The sequence below is a fragment of the Sus scrofa genome, chromosome 14 (assembly GCF_054392235.1).
Source record: "Sus scrofa isolate SSC_HxYL_T2T_F1_AM1 chromosome 14, Sscrofa_HxYL_maternal_Yorkshire_Landrace_v2.0, whole genome shotgun sequence".
NCBI classification, from domain to species: domain Eukaryota; kingdom Metazoa; phylum Chordata; class Mammalia; order Artiodactyla; family Suidae; genus Sus; species Sus scrofa.
The window spans coordinates 69,572,835-69,587,350 of record NC_139396.1 but is presented as its reverse complement, the minus strand read 5'-3'; the positions used below and the strand labels follow the sequence as shown (position 1 = coordinate 69,587,350).

Here is a 14,516-nt window from a genome sequence, read left to right as displayed (position 1 = left end):
CTTTCTACTCAGGGAGTGGGAGCACATTCTTGTGTTTTTGCAGGCTGCACATGTGCAGGGCTGCAAGGCCTTCGTCCTGGACAGTGAGGGGTGGGCGGGGATGTTGCAGTACTGCTCACATGTGAATCCCCAGAGCAGCCTGTCCCCCTAACACGGTCCTATTGTGCCATCGCTTCCTGTTCTGTTGCTGCTCCTTTGGTTTCGGCTCCTCTCAGAACTGCTGCCCCTGCCCTGTTCCTTCCATCTTCCCAGTGGTAGCAAACTTCTGCCCTCCCAGAGCATGGGTTTTGAGGGGGACAGAAGGTGTCGGGAACCATATCTGCACTAAGCTCTTGGGTGAGAGAGAGGCGTGAAGTTTCTGAGCAGAGTTGTGGGTGAGCAAGAGGAAGGACCCTTCGCATTTCCAGAAGACGAGGAAACTGAGACCCAGAGAGCACCTGTGACTTGCAAGACCTTTTCCAGCTCTCAGGCCGAGGGTTGGGGGAGGACGGCCAGGATCGAGTAACCAGATTGTTCTTGTCTCCCACCAAAGCCACTCTGAGTTCTCATGTTCCGCATGGCTGGCCCTTAGGCCAGGTAATGACTTTAAAGTCCTACTGGTCACAGCTCCAAACTTGCCTCCACAGAGTATCCTTGAGACTCTCGGGGGAGAGGGAATGTGTCTGTACCTTAGGGCACCCTCCTTGCAGGCTCCTCATACAAGCCTGAGCCCCACAAGTTGCATCCAGGGAACCAGAGAGGGAGAAAGCTCTGGGTTGGCCTCCAGAGGCCATCGCAGGTACAGAGGGCAAGTGGGGCTCTGAGATGGGGATGCTGGGAGCTCTGTTGGCTGAGGAAATGGCTCTGCCCTTGCGTATTGAGGAAGGGTGACCTCTTGGGACCCCCTTCCCACTGTCCTGCAAGTACTGGCCCATTTTCTGAGGGACGACTGAATTATCTGCTTCCTGGGAAACTTTTGGGACCCAAATCCAATGGTAATTTGGAAGAAGCTTAACATCGTGGTCTCAGTGTTCCGTTTTAGAAGAAGAGATAGAGTGGTGACCAAGACAGGACTCGGGTGTGAGGACTTCCTGCCTGGACCCTCATGGCAGTTGCTGGAGTCTCTCCAGAATAGTAGCTCCTTGAGTTGCTCCCTACCCACTGCTGTCTCCTCCACTGTGAAAGGGGGCGAGGGCCTGCTCTGCCCTGGTGGGCTGTCTGGCCTGGCCAGGCCCCTGCACTGGAGGCCCTGGGGTAGAATGAAATGCAGAGTGAAATGCAGAGGCACACGTGGGAACCTGAAATTTTGGGCCAGGCAAGGTTTGTCTGTGGGCTCCTGAACATGCCTTTCTTGACTGCATGCTGCAGTTGTCACCATCCCACCCATAGGACAGCGAGGAAAACTGGCAGGAGGAGACCTTACTAGCCCCAACTGTGAACCCTGGATGTGCATGTAGCCCAAGCTTTTTGGAGTTTCCAAAGTCTCATCTGGAGCTCAGCACCAGGCTTACCCTCCACTGCATATCACCCATCACCAGACTGGGCGGGGTTTCCCTGGAGAGTGGGCAGGGTTGTGCTCACAAGGTGGGCGGGGCTATGCTCAGGTGGGCGGTATGATGGGACCTAGCTAAACCTCAGCAGGGGCCTTGGGCCTAGCCCTGAAGCAGGAGGCCTGGGTGGGCCCCCTTCTGCCATTTACCTGCCACTCAGCGACGTAGGTGGCCTGGGGAGATGAGCTTGCCTTGGGGTCCTGATCTGAGGTGGGCTGGGCCTCAGCAGGGATGGAAATCCATGATAACATCCAAACCTTAGTTGGCCCCTCAGCCATGCACACCCAGGGCAGGTGCCAGGCTGGCCTCTCCTTGGCTGAAGTGGGTTTCCTGGGGCATTAGACTCAGCCTTTGCAGGTTGTGTCATGTCCGAATTGAGGCCTATTGCTCTTTCCCCGCTCGTAGGGACCTGCATTATCTTCATCTAAAGATGGCTTCAGGACACGGGATTGGGGCTGTGCCAGGTGGGGGATTTATCTGCGGGCACTGGGCCTTGTGGAGGCGCAAAGGAAGCCGAGTGGCTGTGGCCAAAGTGCTGTTTCACCCAGAGAGGTGGGAGGGCAGATGGCCAGTTTCCCTGAAGTCCCTGAAGTACTCCTGTCCTGAACAGGCAAGCTGCGAGGAGAGGGCTGAGCAGGCCGGACCCCAGGATCTTCCTGCCAAGTGTCTCCTGCCTTTCCTGGCTCTCATCCCTCAGATGCTGTTTTGCCACCTGAAAGGAAAATGGGTCAGGTCCTGGCAAGGGAGGGGCCGCCTGGTCGCAGACAGGCCGACGCTGGGCACCTGCCTGGAGCACAGGGCTCAGATTCCTGATTGTCCTCCAGGGGCCTGGAAGCACCCCATCCCCTTCCTGCCATGAGTACGAAAGGGCAGGCGGAGGATGGGGCTGCCTGAGCAGGTGTGTGACCAGCGCCTGTCTCTGCAACAGCCCTGATCTCTCACCTGAGCCCTTGGACCAACTGTGCCTGGGAGGCCAAGCAGAGGAGCGGTGACAGCAGGAGCTCCTCTGGGGGGAAGGGAGGAAGGAGGAGAGACAAAGGGAGTGAGCCTGGCGCCGCCTCCCTGCGCCGCCCACCATGTGTCAGTCTGAGGCGCGGCGAGGACCGGAGCTCCGCGCTGCGAAATGGTGAGATGCTGCCAGCCACGGCTCGGTCCTAACCCCACTGTGCCCCGCCTTGACCTCCGGAAGGTCAGGGTTCATGTCCAACGGCCCCGTGGTGGAGGTGGCAGCAGCAGCAGGGGGCCAGGGGACCAGCCCCCACGGCTGGAGGGGCCTGGCCTGGGGACCCTGAGCCGCAGAGCCCGCTTCAGGTACTGGGGGTGGAGGTGGGGGGCTTGCAGCCTAGTGTCTGTGCTGCCCCGCTGCCCCGCTCAGGGCTCAGCTTCTCTGAAACTGGTCCCCCTTCTTCTGCAGAGGGCAGGGCGAGTGGGGGGAGCCCTGGGGGAGAGTGATGATGTGTCGGGTTTCACTTGGGTCCTACCCGCTTACCCGATCTTTTTGAAACTCTGTGGTGGGGGTGGGGAGCAGCGGGAGAGAGAAGGGACGCAGGGACCTGATGAGCAGTGCAGACGCTGCACCTTCCCGTGCCACCATTGAGCTGCAGGGCCCCATGGCAGACTCCATTCTCCATTTTTTTTCTGCTTTTAATATCAGCTGAGATGCCTCTTTGTTCCTTGGTTTGTTGAGCAACTGGGGCCAGAGGACAGCTGCTCTGGGAGCACACAGGCACAGATGGGAGCCTTATTTTCCAGTTGAATATAGTGTTTTTGTGGATGAGGAAACTGAGGGCTGGGGACTTTCTTAGAGTGAGTGTCGGTGTGGCCTCCTGATGGTCACACTTGGGCCTCAGGAGCACTTTCTAGGTCCTAGGCATGTGGCAAGGCAGCTTGGGCTTCATTGTTATGCCTCAGGAGTCCATTGTTGAGTGGAAAGGCTCATTCCAGACTACAACTCCCTCTAGGCCAAGCCTGTGCTGAAGGCCTCGAATTTGGGCTGGTGGGGTCGGGGAAGGCCCATCTGCCTTTACTAAAAGGAGGGGCCTAGGTCAGGTGTGTGGTCCCAGCAAACCTGGGAGGTGGCCTGAGGGCTGGCGGGGAGCTTCCCCCCACCAACCTCTGACCTGATGTAAAAAGACCACGGGTCTGGTGGAGCAGCAGCTGGTGTGTGTGCGCGCGCATCTGTATGCACACACACTTGTGTACATTCATGTGTGTTTTCCTTTGTGAACATGTCAGGCCCGATCCCTTAATTTATCAGATGAGGAAGTAAGAGGCCTAGAGCCATAAAGAGATTTCCCCAGATCCTGTGCCACAAGGAGCTGGGGAAGATCAGAGCCCTTGTGGGCAGTGCTGGCCTCAGGCAGATGGGGGGCCGAGAAGCAGGCTGTGCACCGTCTTTCCAGTGAGCTTAGCCTCAAACGTCTGTGCTGGGGCCCCTGCCAGCTTCAGAAACTGCTCGGAGATGTGCCAGGAGCTAGGCCTGGCCTCACCTCCTGTGTCTCAGTGGACAGGCATGTAGAGAGACGGGGAAGTGAGTCTGCTGACCAGAGGCAGCCAAGCCCCCAACTCGAATGGGGTTGGGATGAAGGGCTGGCTGGTGCCACCTGACTCCATGGAGAGGCGAGATTGCTAAGGGTGGGGTGGGTGGATACAGTGGGGCTCCTGGTCCTCTGCTGACCCAGCCGTATGCGGACATGTGCCCTGCAGGTTGTACTTTCCCCAGCTGGCCCTGAGGCGGAGGCTGGGACAGCTGAGCTGCATGTCCAAACCCGCCCTGAAACTGCGCTCCTGGCCCCTGACAGTCCTCTACTACCTCCTGCCCTTTGGTGCCCTCAGGCCACTCAGCCGGGTGGGATGGAGGCCTGTGAGCAGGGTAAGTGTGGAGGTTGCTGGCCTTGGGCAGGCCTTAGGTTGGGGCCCAGGAGATGGAGATGAGAGGTGGTGCTGTGGCTCAGCCCTTGGGCAGGGTCTGGATGGAAGATGAGTTGGTTGAGGGTGGGCTTGTCAGTGGCTGTGTGGGCTGCAGAAAGGTGACTAAGCGGCCTGCTGTCCACTGCCTGCCCTCTGCCTGCATGTGTGCCATGGGGGCTCTGCTTCTGAAAGAACTCACATTGGGCATTCAGAAAATGATGTCTGGCTGATTTCCTGTATTTAGCCTAAAAGAGCTCATAGGTAACTTGAGAAGAATCCAAGTTCATATCTGATGCTAGAGGGCGGCTCAGGGAGGCTGGAGCCTGCCTGGCCCCTTGGGGTGAGGGTGCCTTTGAGGAACCCAGGAGCCCTAGGCCGGACTGGGCGAGGGAGCGGCCTGGCTGTGCCTGGCTCTTGGGCAGGCTGACCCCATGGAGAAAGCCCTATTCTCAGGCCCTTGGATAGCCCAGGTGGGTGTTGCAAGGGCTTGAAAGCTCAAGGGCACCTAAGCGGCACTGGTACCCTGGGCCACTCGTAGACAGGCATCAGCTAGGATCACCCAAACTGCTAACTCAGTACCTAGAGGTATTTAAAGTTGGATGGAATTGCTTTCACACCTTGGGGACTGGGTGTTTTGGTCGTGTTCAGCAAGCAGCAGCCACCAGTTAGAAGGCAGGTCCCACAATGGCAGTGGCACCTAAGGTTTAAGAGGCTGCTCTTCCAGGTTGTCTGGCCCCAGTGTGGCTGAAGAGGCCGACCCCTCCTCTGTTTCCTGGAGGAGCTCTTGCCTGTCGGGTACAGGCCCTCTGAGCACTGGGTGCTGGTGCCTTTCCCAGGAGTTGCTGGCCCCCCGGGGAGGGGGTATCGAATGCCCAGGGCCACTACCTTCTGTGTGGGTCTGGTTGTGCTGGTGTCAGATCCGTCCCCCAACCTTGAGTGGTCTCCCCCGAGGCCCGGGGCAGCTGCTGTGGGAACTGTGCAATGGCTGACACACCTGAGTTGTGAGTCACTGTGTCCCAGCCCCAGCTCATCCTATCTGAGAGAGATTTGGAGGCTTGGTCTGGTTCCTGATGAGAAAACAACCACATCACGAAGTCCTTGTGGGGTGGAAAATGGCGCCTGCGGTGGTGGAGGCGGGGGCGGGGGGGTGGTCAGCTGATAGGTGAGGGTGAGCCTGGTGTGACCCACTCACCTGCCTGTGGCCTGCAGGTGGCCCTGTACAAGTCGGTGCCCACGCGCTTGCTGTCGCGGGCCTGGGGCCGCCTCAACCAAGTGGAGCTGCCGCACTGGCTGCGCAGGCCCGTCTATAGCCTGTACATTTGGACCTTCGGGGTGAACATGAAGGAGGCCGCCGTGGAGGACCTGCACCACTACCGCAACCTCAGCGAGTTCTTCCGGCGCAAGCTCAAGCCGCAGGCCCGGCCTGTCTGCGGCCTGCACAGTGTGGTGAGGCCTGCACCCCCCGTGGTTCTCAACTGTGCCCTTGGGAACGGGTGCCCAGGTAGGCGGCCCTGCCCTCTGTCCTCTTCCCCTGTCCGTCCCAACAGTGAGCCTCTCCTGGCTGTTCCAGATCAGCCCATCCGATGGAAAGATCCTCAACTTTGGGCAGGTGAAGAACTGCGAGGTGGAGCAGGTGAAGGGGGTCACCTACTCGCTGGAATCATTCCTGGGCCCACGAAACTCCACAGACGACCTGGCCTTCCCACCAGGTGGGTCCTTGCCCCGTCACCCTGCACCGTGAAGCTGTGCCAGACATCAGAGGGTGGGGAGGGAGGCCCGTGGGCTAGGAGTCACTTTGCCCAGTTTCAGGCTTCCCTGGAGCTGGTGTCCAGGCTGCACACAGGCTGTGTGCTAAGTGGCATCAAGGACTTGTCTGAGAGCCTGTCCGTGTCTGCCCCCACAGCCACCTCCCATGGCTCCTTCAGGAGCCAGCTGGTCACACGAGAAGGGAACGAGCTCTACCACTGCGTCATCTACTTAGCACCTGGAGACTATCACTGCTTCCACTCCCCCACTGACTGGACTGTCTCCCACCGGCGCCACTTCCCAGGTAGGCAGGGCCAGCACGTGGGTGGGAGCTGCCCCCTGGGGCCTTGGACAGAGGTCCTCAGCTTCTTGGTGTCAGGACACGGGCTCCGAAGCTGGGAGTGACTGTGCTAGTCCTGCTGGGAGGCTGGGGCCCAGCACACTCTGCATTTGGAATGACAGAGGGTGACACTGGGTCTTGGGCCTTCCCAGAGTAGACAGTGGGCTCTGGAAAGCTTGTCTTCCTACTGGGCAGGGAGTGGCACATCCCCATCCCCACAGGCTCCCTGATGTCTGTGAACCCTGGTATGGCCCGCTGGATCAAAGAGCTCTTCTGCCACAACGAGCGGGTGGTTCTGACAGGGGATTGGAAACACGGCTTCTTCTCGCTTACGGCCGTGGGAGCCACCAACGTGGGCTCCATCCGGATCTACTTCGACCAGGTAAGCAGAGACCAGGTCCTGCTGAAGCCCTAGGACTGGGCCACTCAGGGTGCCCTCACATCTTCTGAGCAGCCAGCTCCATTGGGACTGTAGGTTCTAGGAGTACAGACCCCACCAGGCCTGGTATGCAGAGGAGCTGGGCCCTGAGCTCCTGCTCTCTGTACCCCCAGCCACTCATGTAGCAGTGGCAGGAAAGGAGGGCCTTAACCTTGCTGCCTGGCACTTAACTACTTCCAGGAACCCAAGGGAAGCTTGGGGTGGGCCATGCTGATGGAGGCCATGTTTGTGAGGGGCGCCAATGCCCACCCTGCCTGCGGGGCTTCTTTTCTTGGTGTCATTTTGCCCTTCAGTCCCCTGGGTGCTGGTTTTAATCACCATTCCTGCTGGTGAACAATTGGGTCTGATTCTTCCATGTCCCTCCGGCCCCAGTTCACAGCCGGTCAGGGGCTCTCTGGTTGGACCTGAGCTACTGTCCCTCCCTCCCTTTCCAAGCAGACTTGGGGACAGGGTTTGGGATGGCAGCGGAGGTATGTTTAAGGTCCACACACTCTGCCTCAACTTCCCCCAGGACCTGCACACCAACAGCCCACGCTACAGCAAGGGCTCCTACAACGACTTCAGCTTCGTGACACACACCAACAAGGAGGGCATCCCCATGCGCAAGGGCGAGCACCTGGGCGAGTTCAACCTGGGCTCCACCATCGTGCTCATCTTTGAGGCCCCCAAGGACTTCAACTTCAAGCTGAAAGCAGGACAGAAAATCCGATTTGGGGAGGCTCTGGGCTCCCTCTAGAGCCTCTTTTGTGGCCATTGCTGCTGAGGGATCTTTTCCAGAGAAATGTGAAGGTCTTTTCAAGGGGAACCTCTGAGGCTGTCTGGGGAGGGGACCATTGGGTCTGGCCAGGCAGGACCTGGGTGACTTCTGTCCCCACTGTTGGGACAAAGTGGTCAGCATCCCGTCACGCCCTTGCCCTACGTCGTCCCCTTTCCCACCTGAGATAAGGTGCACACAAGGATGATGGAGTCCCTCTTGGAGACTTTCTCATGTGCTGTATAAACTGGAGACCCTGGCCAAGCGTTCACTTGGTCTCAATTTCCATTTTAAGTGGTAGTAAAGTACCTTCTTGCTGCTCTCTTATCCCTGCTTTTTGGTCTCCCTTGCACAGGGTGAGGTGCCTACCAGCACTGACTGTGGGCCTGCACGGCCCGAGACCAGGGCCATTGAGCCTTTAATGCAACTGCTTTCTGTTTCCAGATTTGCCCCACCCTGCTTGTTGGGAAAAGCCGTCTTTCCTCTTTGCACACATGGCTGAACACCTCACCCGCAACCCTGCTAGCAGCTTCTGAGGGTGGCCATCCAATGGCTTGGTGCTTTGCATGCCCAGATGAGTGACCTTCCAGAGCGGACAAGTCCTCTTTCCAGTAGGCAGGGCCCATTACCAAACCTCCTTCAGTGGTGTCTAAAGCAAGTGGGGCAGGCAGCTGGGGCAAGGGGGAGCTTGTTGTCTCACCCCATATCCAGACCTACATAAAATAGGGAAACATTGCTGCTATTGATCAGGGGCTTGTGTTGGAGGCAGAGGAACCTTGGTGTATTTGGTGGGGGGGAGAGGGGGAGGGTGTCAGTGCCTAGAAAACCTGTTCCCAGGTAACAACAGGTACGTAGCCTTGGGGAGCCACTGAGGGGGACAGAGCCAGGTTTCATGTTTCCTGGGGACACTGTGAATTTCTCCTGCAGGAGAAGCCATTTGAACTTTTTCAACTGTATCAGTAGCACAGTATTTTTGTATGAAAAGTGGGAGACTTCTGAACAGTGATTCATTTAATTGCAACATTTTGGAATAAAAACTCATTGCAGCTTTGCGTTCTGTTCCTGGATGTGGGGCCGTGACTAGCACAGAGTCTGCCGCAGGGCCTGGACACGGGCGATGCAGGCACGAATGGGCTGGCGCTGGGCCTGCAGCTCAGAACTCAGCTGCTGGATCTGCATTTCCAGCTGGGAGGAAAGGAAGCGGCTGAGAGGAAGCACAGGCCAGGAGCGGTCCCAGGGCCCCCTGGGGCCTTACCTCCTGCAGCTCTTGCTGCACCTGCCGCTCTGCTTCCTGGTCCTCTGGCCTGGGCTCCTCCCGGCTCAGCTCTAGCCACCGACGCAGGCTGCTTGCTTGCCGCTGGCAGGACCTGTGGGAGTGACACACCTGCTGCCTGGGGACAAGCACACCCGCTGCTTCTGGTGTGGGTGGAGGGAGAAGGGCTCCCATTCCTCCACAGTCCTCTTCCTCGCACAGAGCTGGCCACCTGGGACCCGCCTGCTTCCCTCCCATCAAGGCTGCTGCGCAGAGTCAACCACTGGCTTCCATGCAGCAGTTAAGGTTTAAAATTTAGCTCAGCTTTTCTCACAGGTAAGGCCTTCCTGAGGGAGAAATGGAGTACCCCCTGCTCTACCCTTGAATGGGGCAGAAGGTGTGTTTCTGAGTCTTACCTAAGGTTCTGCTTCATGGTCTGGTAGTCCTGCAGTTGCTGCTGGATGCCCTCAAGCTCAGCCACCAGGGTGGTGTGGCCAGTGGCAGCAGAAAATTGAGCTTGGTCTTGACCTTCCTCCTGGCTGGGCCCAGGCTGAACCCAGGGGTCCCGGATGCCAGGAGTAGCCTGAACCCTCGAGGCACTAACTGACCCCAGGTACACACCCACAGTGTCAGGGCCAGGACCAGCCTGTGAAGTGCCCATGAAGTTCCCAGGAAGGAGCAGGTGGGGGTTGGGGGTGCTGTCCGGGGATGATGGGGCCTGGGGCCAAAGCCCAGAGGTTGTCGGCTGGGATGGCGCCTATAAAGGAAAGGTGAGCATGAGCAAGGAAGTTGGAGGCAAGTGGGGCCACAGCTAGGTCACCCAGAGTCTGGCCCTGCCCCTTCCTTCAGCACTTGACACCCATGGAAAGAGCCTGCAGCCACCCAAGCAGCTCTTTTCAACCTCACTGACCTTTTACCACCCCCCCTTACCCTCTCCAGCTATGACTTTGCAATAAGAAAAAAACTGTTGGGCCATCATTCTTGTCCAACCACAGCTGCAGCCCTCCTCCCTTCACTCCTGGTGGCAATGTTCTCTGGTAGGAATGGACCCTCTCCCATCCCCACCCTCTCAGGTCACAGCACTTTTTTTTTTCATCTTTTTAGGGCTGCACCTATAGCATATGGAGGTTCCCAGGCTAGGGGTCGAATTGCAGCTGCAGCCGCTGGCCTGCACCACAGCCGTGTGGGATCTGAGCCACGTCTGTGACCTACATCACAGCTCATGGCAACACTGAATCCTTGACCCACTGAGCAAGGCCTGGGATCAAACCTGTGTCCTCATGGATACTAGTCAGATTCATTTCCACTGAGCCATGATGGGAACTCCCGAAGCACTTCATGAACCAGCTGCTTGGGAAGCACCAGCCCCCTCTGTGACCGCACACCGTGTTCTCACCTCCCTCCTCCCTGTGACCCCTTCAACCTGTGCTGCAAATTCTTAGTTTTTTTTGTTTTTTTTTGTCTTTTTTCCATTTCTTGGGCCACTCCCGTGGCACATGGAGGTTCCCAGGCTAGGGGTCCAATCGGAGCTGTAGCCACCAGCCTACGCCAGAGCCACAGCAACACGGGATCCGAGCCGCGTCTGCAACCTACACCACAGCTCACGGCAACGCCGGATCGTTAACCCACTGAGCAAGGGCAGGGACCGAACCCGCAACCTCATGGTTCCTAGTCGGATTCGTTAACCACTGCGCCACGACAGGAACTCCGTTAGTTTTGTTTTGATCTCCAGCCCTGACCTTGTCTCTGAAGGCCAGGCTCAGTCTGCTGTTTGATTGCAAACCTGACAGGTTGAAGACATACTCTTCATGCTTCACCCAGTGGGTCCCCACCCCCAGTCTTCCCTCATGCAGTAAAAGAACTTATTATTCCCTGAGTTATTCAGGCCAGAAATCAGGAGCCATCCTGGATTCCTTCTTTCACTCTTATCAAATCCATTAGAGCGAGTCCTGCCTAGTCTGCCTCCCACAACACCCATAGCCACCAGCCCCTTCCTGCTGGACCAGAGCTCAGCAGCCAACCATCCTCCACAAATTCCTGTCCTTACAGTCCAGACTTCTCACTGTAGGGCCTGCATGACCATGATCTGCAGCCTCTTGATGCATGGTCTGCAGCATCTTGCATGAGGGGTTTTCTTTTTGTCTCTACCACTGTGTTGTAAGCAGGGCCCTTGGGCGGTTCCCTGCTGTGTCTCTAGGAAGTGGCCTCTGCACTTGGTTAATGAATGAGTGGCCTCCCTGTATCTTCCTGAGCTAGGAGTGTTCCAGAAACAATGAATACAGCTGTGGCTACAGCACCAAGCATGCAAAAATGATCTGGTGCTAAAACCAGACCGAAGAGCAGAACCCTAGGTGGCCAAGGGGACTTACCCTGGCCCCACATGGTGTGAAGGAGGAAGGGGGCAGCAGCTCTGGGCCTGGACCCACTGAGGGGGGTGGCTTCAGGCCAGGGGCACTTGGCAGAGGGCTGCTTGGATCCAGGGCTGCCCAGGCCTTTGCCTTTGCCAGAAAGGGTGTCACCAGGGCAGGGTCACGTCCCCACAGAGCCTCAGGCCTGAGTGGAGGGAAAGCAAGAGCCAGTCCGTCTACCGAGGCACAGGAAGGAAAGGGGGCCACCCACCCTAAGGCACCAGAACCACATCACCTACCCCTGCCCCCCCAGGGGTGTCTGGCTCGCCTCTGGCTCCAGCAGGAAGTCTGGGCATCGCGGCTGCTTCCGTGCCCAGCGGGCAGCATTGCTGGGAAGAGAAAGGCTGCCCAGGGGCTGCTTGGAGCCCAAGGACTGTAGGGTGGGTTATCCAGTCCAACCCCCTAATCTTACACTAAAGGTCCAGGAAGAACAGGCACCTGCCCCAGGCACCCTACTGAGCTTCTAGTAATTCCAGGGAAGTGAGCTTGATGCCCCACCCCTGCTGTCTCATTTGACCCAGGCAAGAGGCTGGGGCCCTTGTCAGCTATGTCAGCACAGCTGCAGGGATGGGGCAGGGGCCAGGTCACAAAAAAATGAGGTTTCCAAGAGGGTACCTGTTCTGGTAACAGGACAAGTGGGGAGAACCAACAGGTCTGGGGGGAGGAGGAGGCTGCCCAACAACCTATTCCTTTGCTAACAAGATGAATGTCTTTGCCTGCACCCTGAAGGGACAGAAGCTGTGGTCCCTTAGGTTAGGGCCCAACAGTATGGAAGGCACAGGACCCTGTACCATCCAAGCTCTGCCCCGGGAGGAGGAAGAGGAGACCATGGACTACTCACAGCTCCAGGAGTTGGGGTTCTCCAGCGGCCGACACCGGGCTGCCCAGAGCTCCCCAAAGCCCACGAGGAGCTGGTGGCCTCTTGGTCTCCAGGGAGGCATCGCCAGTCCCAGCAGCAACACTGCTGAGAGGGGGATCCTCGAACGTCACTCTCCTGCTGAGAACGGCAGATGTGGGAGGCTGAGGCCCCCTGCCTGGGCCCAGCGCCTTCTGTTTCCAGAGTGTGGCACAGCGACGGACAGTGCGCTGGAGACTGTGGGCTGCCTGCAAGGAGCCTCTGGTCAGGTTGTGCTGTGCCTGGCTGCTCCCATGGAAGTGGGGGGACCAGGGGCCTACCTGCACCTGCTGCTGTGCGTGTAGCCGCTGCCGGAAGGCCTTCGTGCCCGCTGCGAACCGCAGGAGACGCGTGACACCCTCCCGGAGGAGCTGCTGGTGGTAGGCCTGCACTGCCCGCTCCTGCCGTGCCTTCTTCCTCCTCCTCTCCAGCACGAAGCCCAGCCAAGCAGCCCACACCTCCAGGGAGCAGGGAAGTGAGGCCAGAGCCTTGGCCTAGGCCTCCCCGAGGCTGGGCCAGCAAGGTCCTCTCCTGGACAGGGAGCCCCGTTACCTTTGCCTGTAGCGAGAAGGCCCAGAACCACAGGGCACGTGCTGTTTCCTGCCGCTCCCGCCTCCTGTCCTCCAGCTGCGGGCCAGAGAGGAAATGTCCCCTTCAGGGAGGCCACCCAGGTCACTCTCAGACCCCTCTCGAGTCAGGCACTGCCTTCCTGGAGGGCTCAGGAAGGGCTCAGCCCGGCCTGCCCTGAGGTGGGGGTAGAGGTGGCTCCTCTGGAAACAACAAAGGAAGGAGCTCTGGGGTCTGGAGCCGTCGGGCGGCGCCAGGCTCCAGCGAGAAAAGCCGGAGCCACGCAGCAGGGCTGGGGGTGAGAGGAGCCAGAAGGTTCGTTAAGTAGGACACCAAGGGCATTTCATCGAAGCCTCAGCAGACCTAAAATGCATTTCCTACTATTTTATGGGTATCACCCCGATCTGTTTTTGTGACTGTAGAAACATGGCCCTGAAGTGGCGTGGCCTTAAACAGGTCACCAGGGGTCAAAGCTGGTAATGCTGGGAGTGACTGGGTGTGGGGGAGCCTGGGAAGGCGTGGTTTGAGGAATCGTGAACTGGGGGCAGGTTAGGAGGTGGTGGAAGGAGGGAGAGGGGAAGGGGCTTCTCCTCAGCACCCACCTGTCGTCTCCACTGGTGGAAGCAGGCCTGGCAGAGCGTCTGGGCCAGGAGCCGGGCGGCCTGCCTCTGCAGGAGCTGGGGAGAGAGCGCACAGGGGCTGTGGGCGAAGCAGGTGCCCAGGCCCGGGGCCTGAGCCATTTCCACCTGGTGGACGGGGTCCCAAGGTTGGCTTCCCCCAGCCTTGAGCCCGCAGTACCCCAACCACCCAGCCTCCGCACTGGCTGCTTCAGGAAAGACCTTCCCCTCGGGAACTTGGGGGGTTGCCACCTGCCTCACCCTCTTCCTGATGCAGCCCAGATGGTGTGCCTTCCACTGGGCCACGGCCTGTAGCAGCAGCCGCCGGCGGTAGTGCTGCGCCGCCCTCTCTAGCTGGACCCTCTGCCAAGCGGCCCTCTGGCTGTGGTCCCACCAGCGCCAAAACCAGGTCCTGAGGTGGCCTAAGGCAGATCTGAGTCAGCCTGCTCCTTTGCAGGATGCACAGGGATGACCATGCAATGGTGACAGGGTGGGGACAGGGCCTGGCATCAGCCTCCACACGATGGGACTACATGTGAACAGCAGCCACTCTGTGAGGACAGCTCTGGCCACCTGCAGCAACTACATGATCCTGACTGGAGCCAGTTGCGCTGTTTACCACCATGCCCTCCAAAGGCCCCAACCCAGAAGCCTGTCCTCTGTGATCACAGACATGTCAGGGACACTGCGGGGCTGCCTGCATGGTGCTCCTGGGCTTTCGAATGAGAAGCCTCTAGGCCCGAGGGGGTGGGATGTGGCAGCCCCGTTCTGCCAGGGAGGAAACTGAGGCTCAGAGGCCTGGGTAGCCCAAGCCAAGACAGGGACAGAGTGTCTGCTGGCCGTGACCTCTGATGGCCCGGGCTCTGCAGGGAGATGGGGACACATCCTGGGCTATGACCGCATCACCAGATTCTCTCTTGAGGGAGCAAGAAAAAAACTGATTCTTTTTTTTTTCACTTATAGTTGATTTACAACATTGTATCAATTTCTGCGGAATCTTCTGATTTTTTTCCTTCTGAATTTTTTCCTTTTCTTGAACCCTCAGAGAAGTTTCTCTTA

General features: G+C 58.5%; 2 protein-coding genes across 60 annotated transcripts in view; one reads left to right on the top strand and one right to left on the bottom strand.

The window, feature by feature from the left end:
- PISD (phosphatidylserine decarboxylase) overlaps nt 1-8,764 on the top strand; it is a 38,349-nt gene extending 29,585 nt beyond the window's left edge. For 4 of the 10 annotated variants that reach the window (XM_021071913.2, XM_084992730.1, XM_021071915.2 and 1 more), the window contains 7 exons: nt 2,458-2,655; nt 4,236-4,401; nt 5,649-5,885; nt 6,010-6,148; nt 6,343-6,489; nt 6,747-6,907; nt 7,476-8,764. In XM_021071913.2, coding sequence (XP_020927572.2) covers nt 2,606-2,655; nt 4,236-4,401; nt 5,649-5,885; nt 6,010-6,148; nt 6,343-6,489; nt 6,747-6,907; nt 7,476-7,700 — 1,125 coding nt within the window. In that variant the 5' untranslated portion in view covers nt 2,458-2,605 and the 3' untranslated portion in view covers nt 7,701-8,764. Of the gene's footprint in view, nt 1-2,457; nt 2,841-4,235; nt 4,402-5,648; nt 5,886-6,009; nt 6,149-6,342; nt 6,490-6,746; nt 6,908-7,475 lie in introns of all 10 variants that reach the window. The other 6 variants (XM_084992728.1, XM_084992729.1, XM_021071918.2 and 3 more) reach the window with 4 other exon arrangements.
- Nucleotides 8,715-14,516, bottom strand: part of SFI1 (SFI1 centrin binding protein) — a 93,602-nt gene continuing 87,800 nt past the window's right edge. For 31 of the 50 annotated variants that reach the window (XM_084993762.1, XM_084993755.1, XM_084993777.1 and 28 more), the window contains 10 exons: nt 13,719-13,879; nt 13,443-13,517; nt 12,826-12,900; nt 12,555-12,731; nt 12,220-12,482; nt 11,618-11,707; nt 11,340-11,523; nt 9,387-9,727; nt 8,974-9,085; nt 8,715-8,903 (listed from right to left, as the gene is read on the bottom strand). In XM_084993762.1, the coding sequence (XP_084849888.1) occupies nt 8,799-8,903; nt 8,974-9,085; nt 9,387-9,727; nt 11,340-11,523; nt 11,618-11,707; nt 12,220-12,482; nt 12,555-12,731; nt 12,826-12,900; nt 13,443-13,517; nt 13,719-13,879 (1,583 nt within the window). In that variant the 3' untranslated portion in view covers nt 8,715-8,798. Of the gene's footprint in view, nt 8,904-8,973; nt 9,086-9,386; nt 9,728-11,339; nt 11,524-11,617; nt 11,708-12,219; nt 12,483-12,554; nt 12,732-12,825; nt 13,133-13,442; nt 13,518-13,718; nt 13,880-14,516 lie in introns of all 50 variants that reach the window. The other 19 variants (XR_014825938.1, XR_014825941.1, XR_014825934.1 and 16 more) reach the window with 7 other exon arrangements.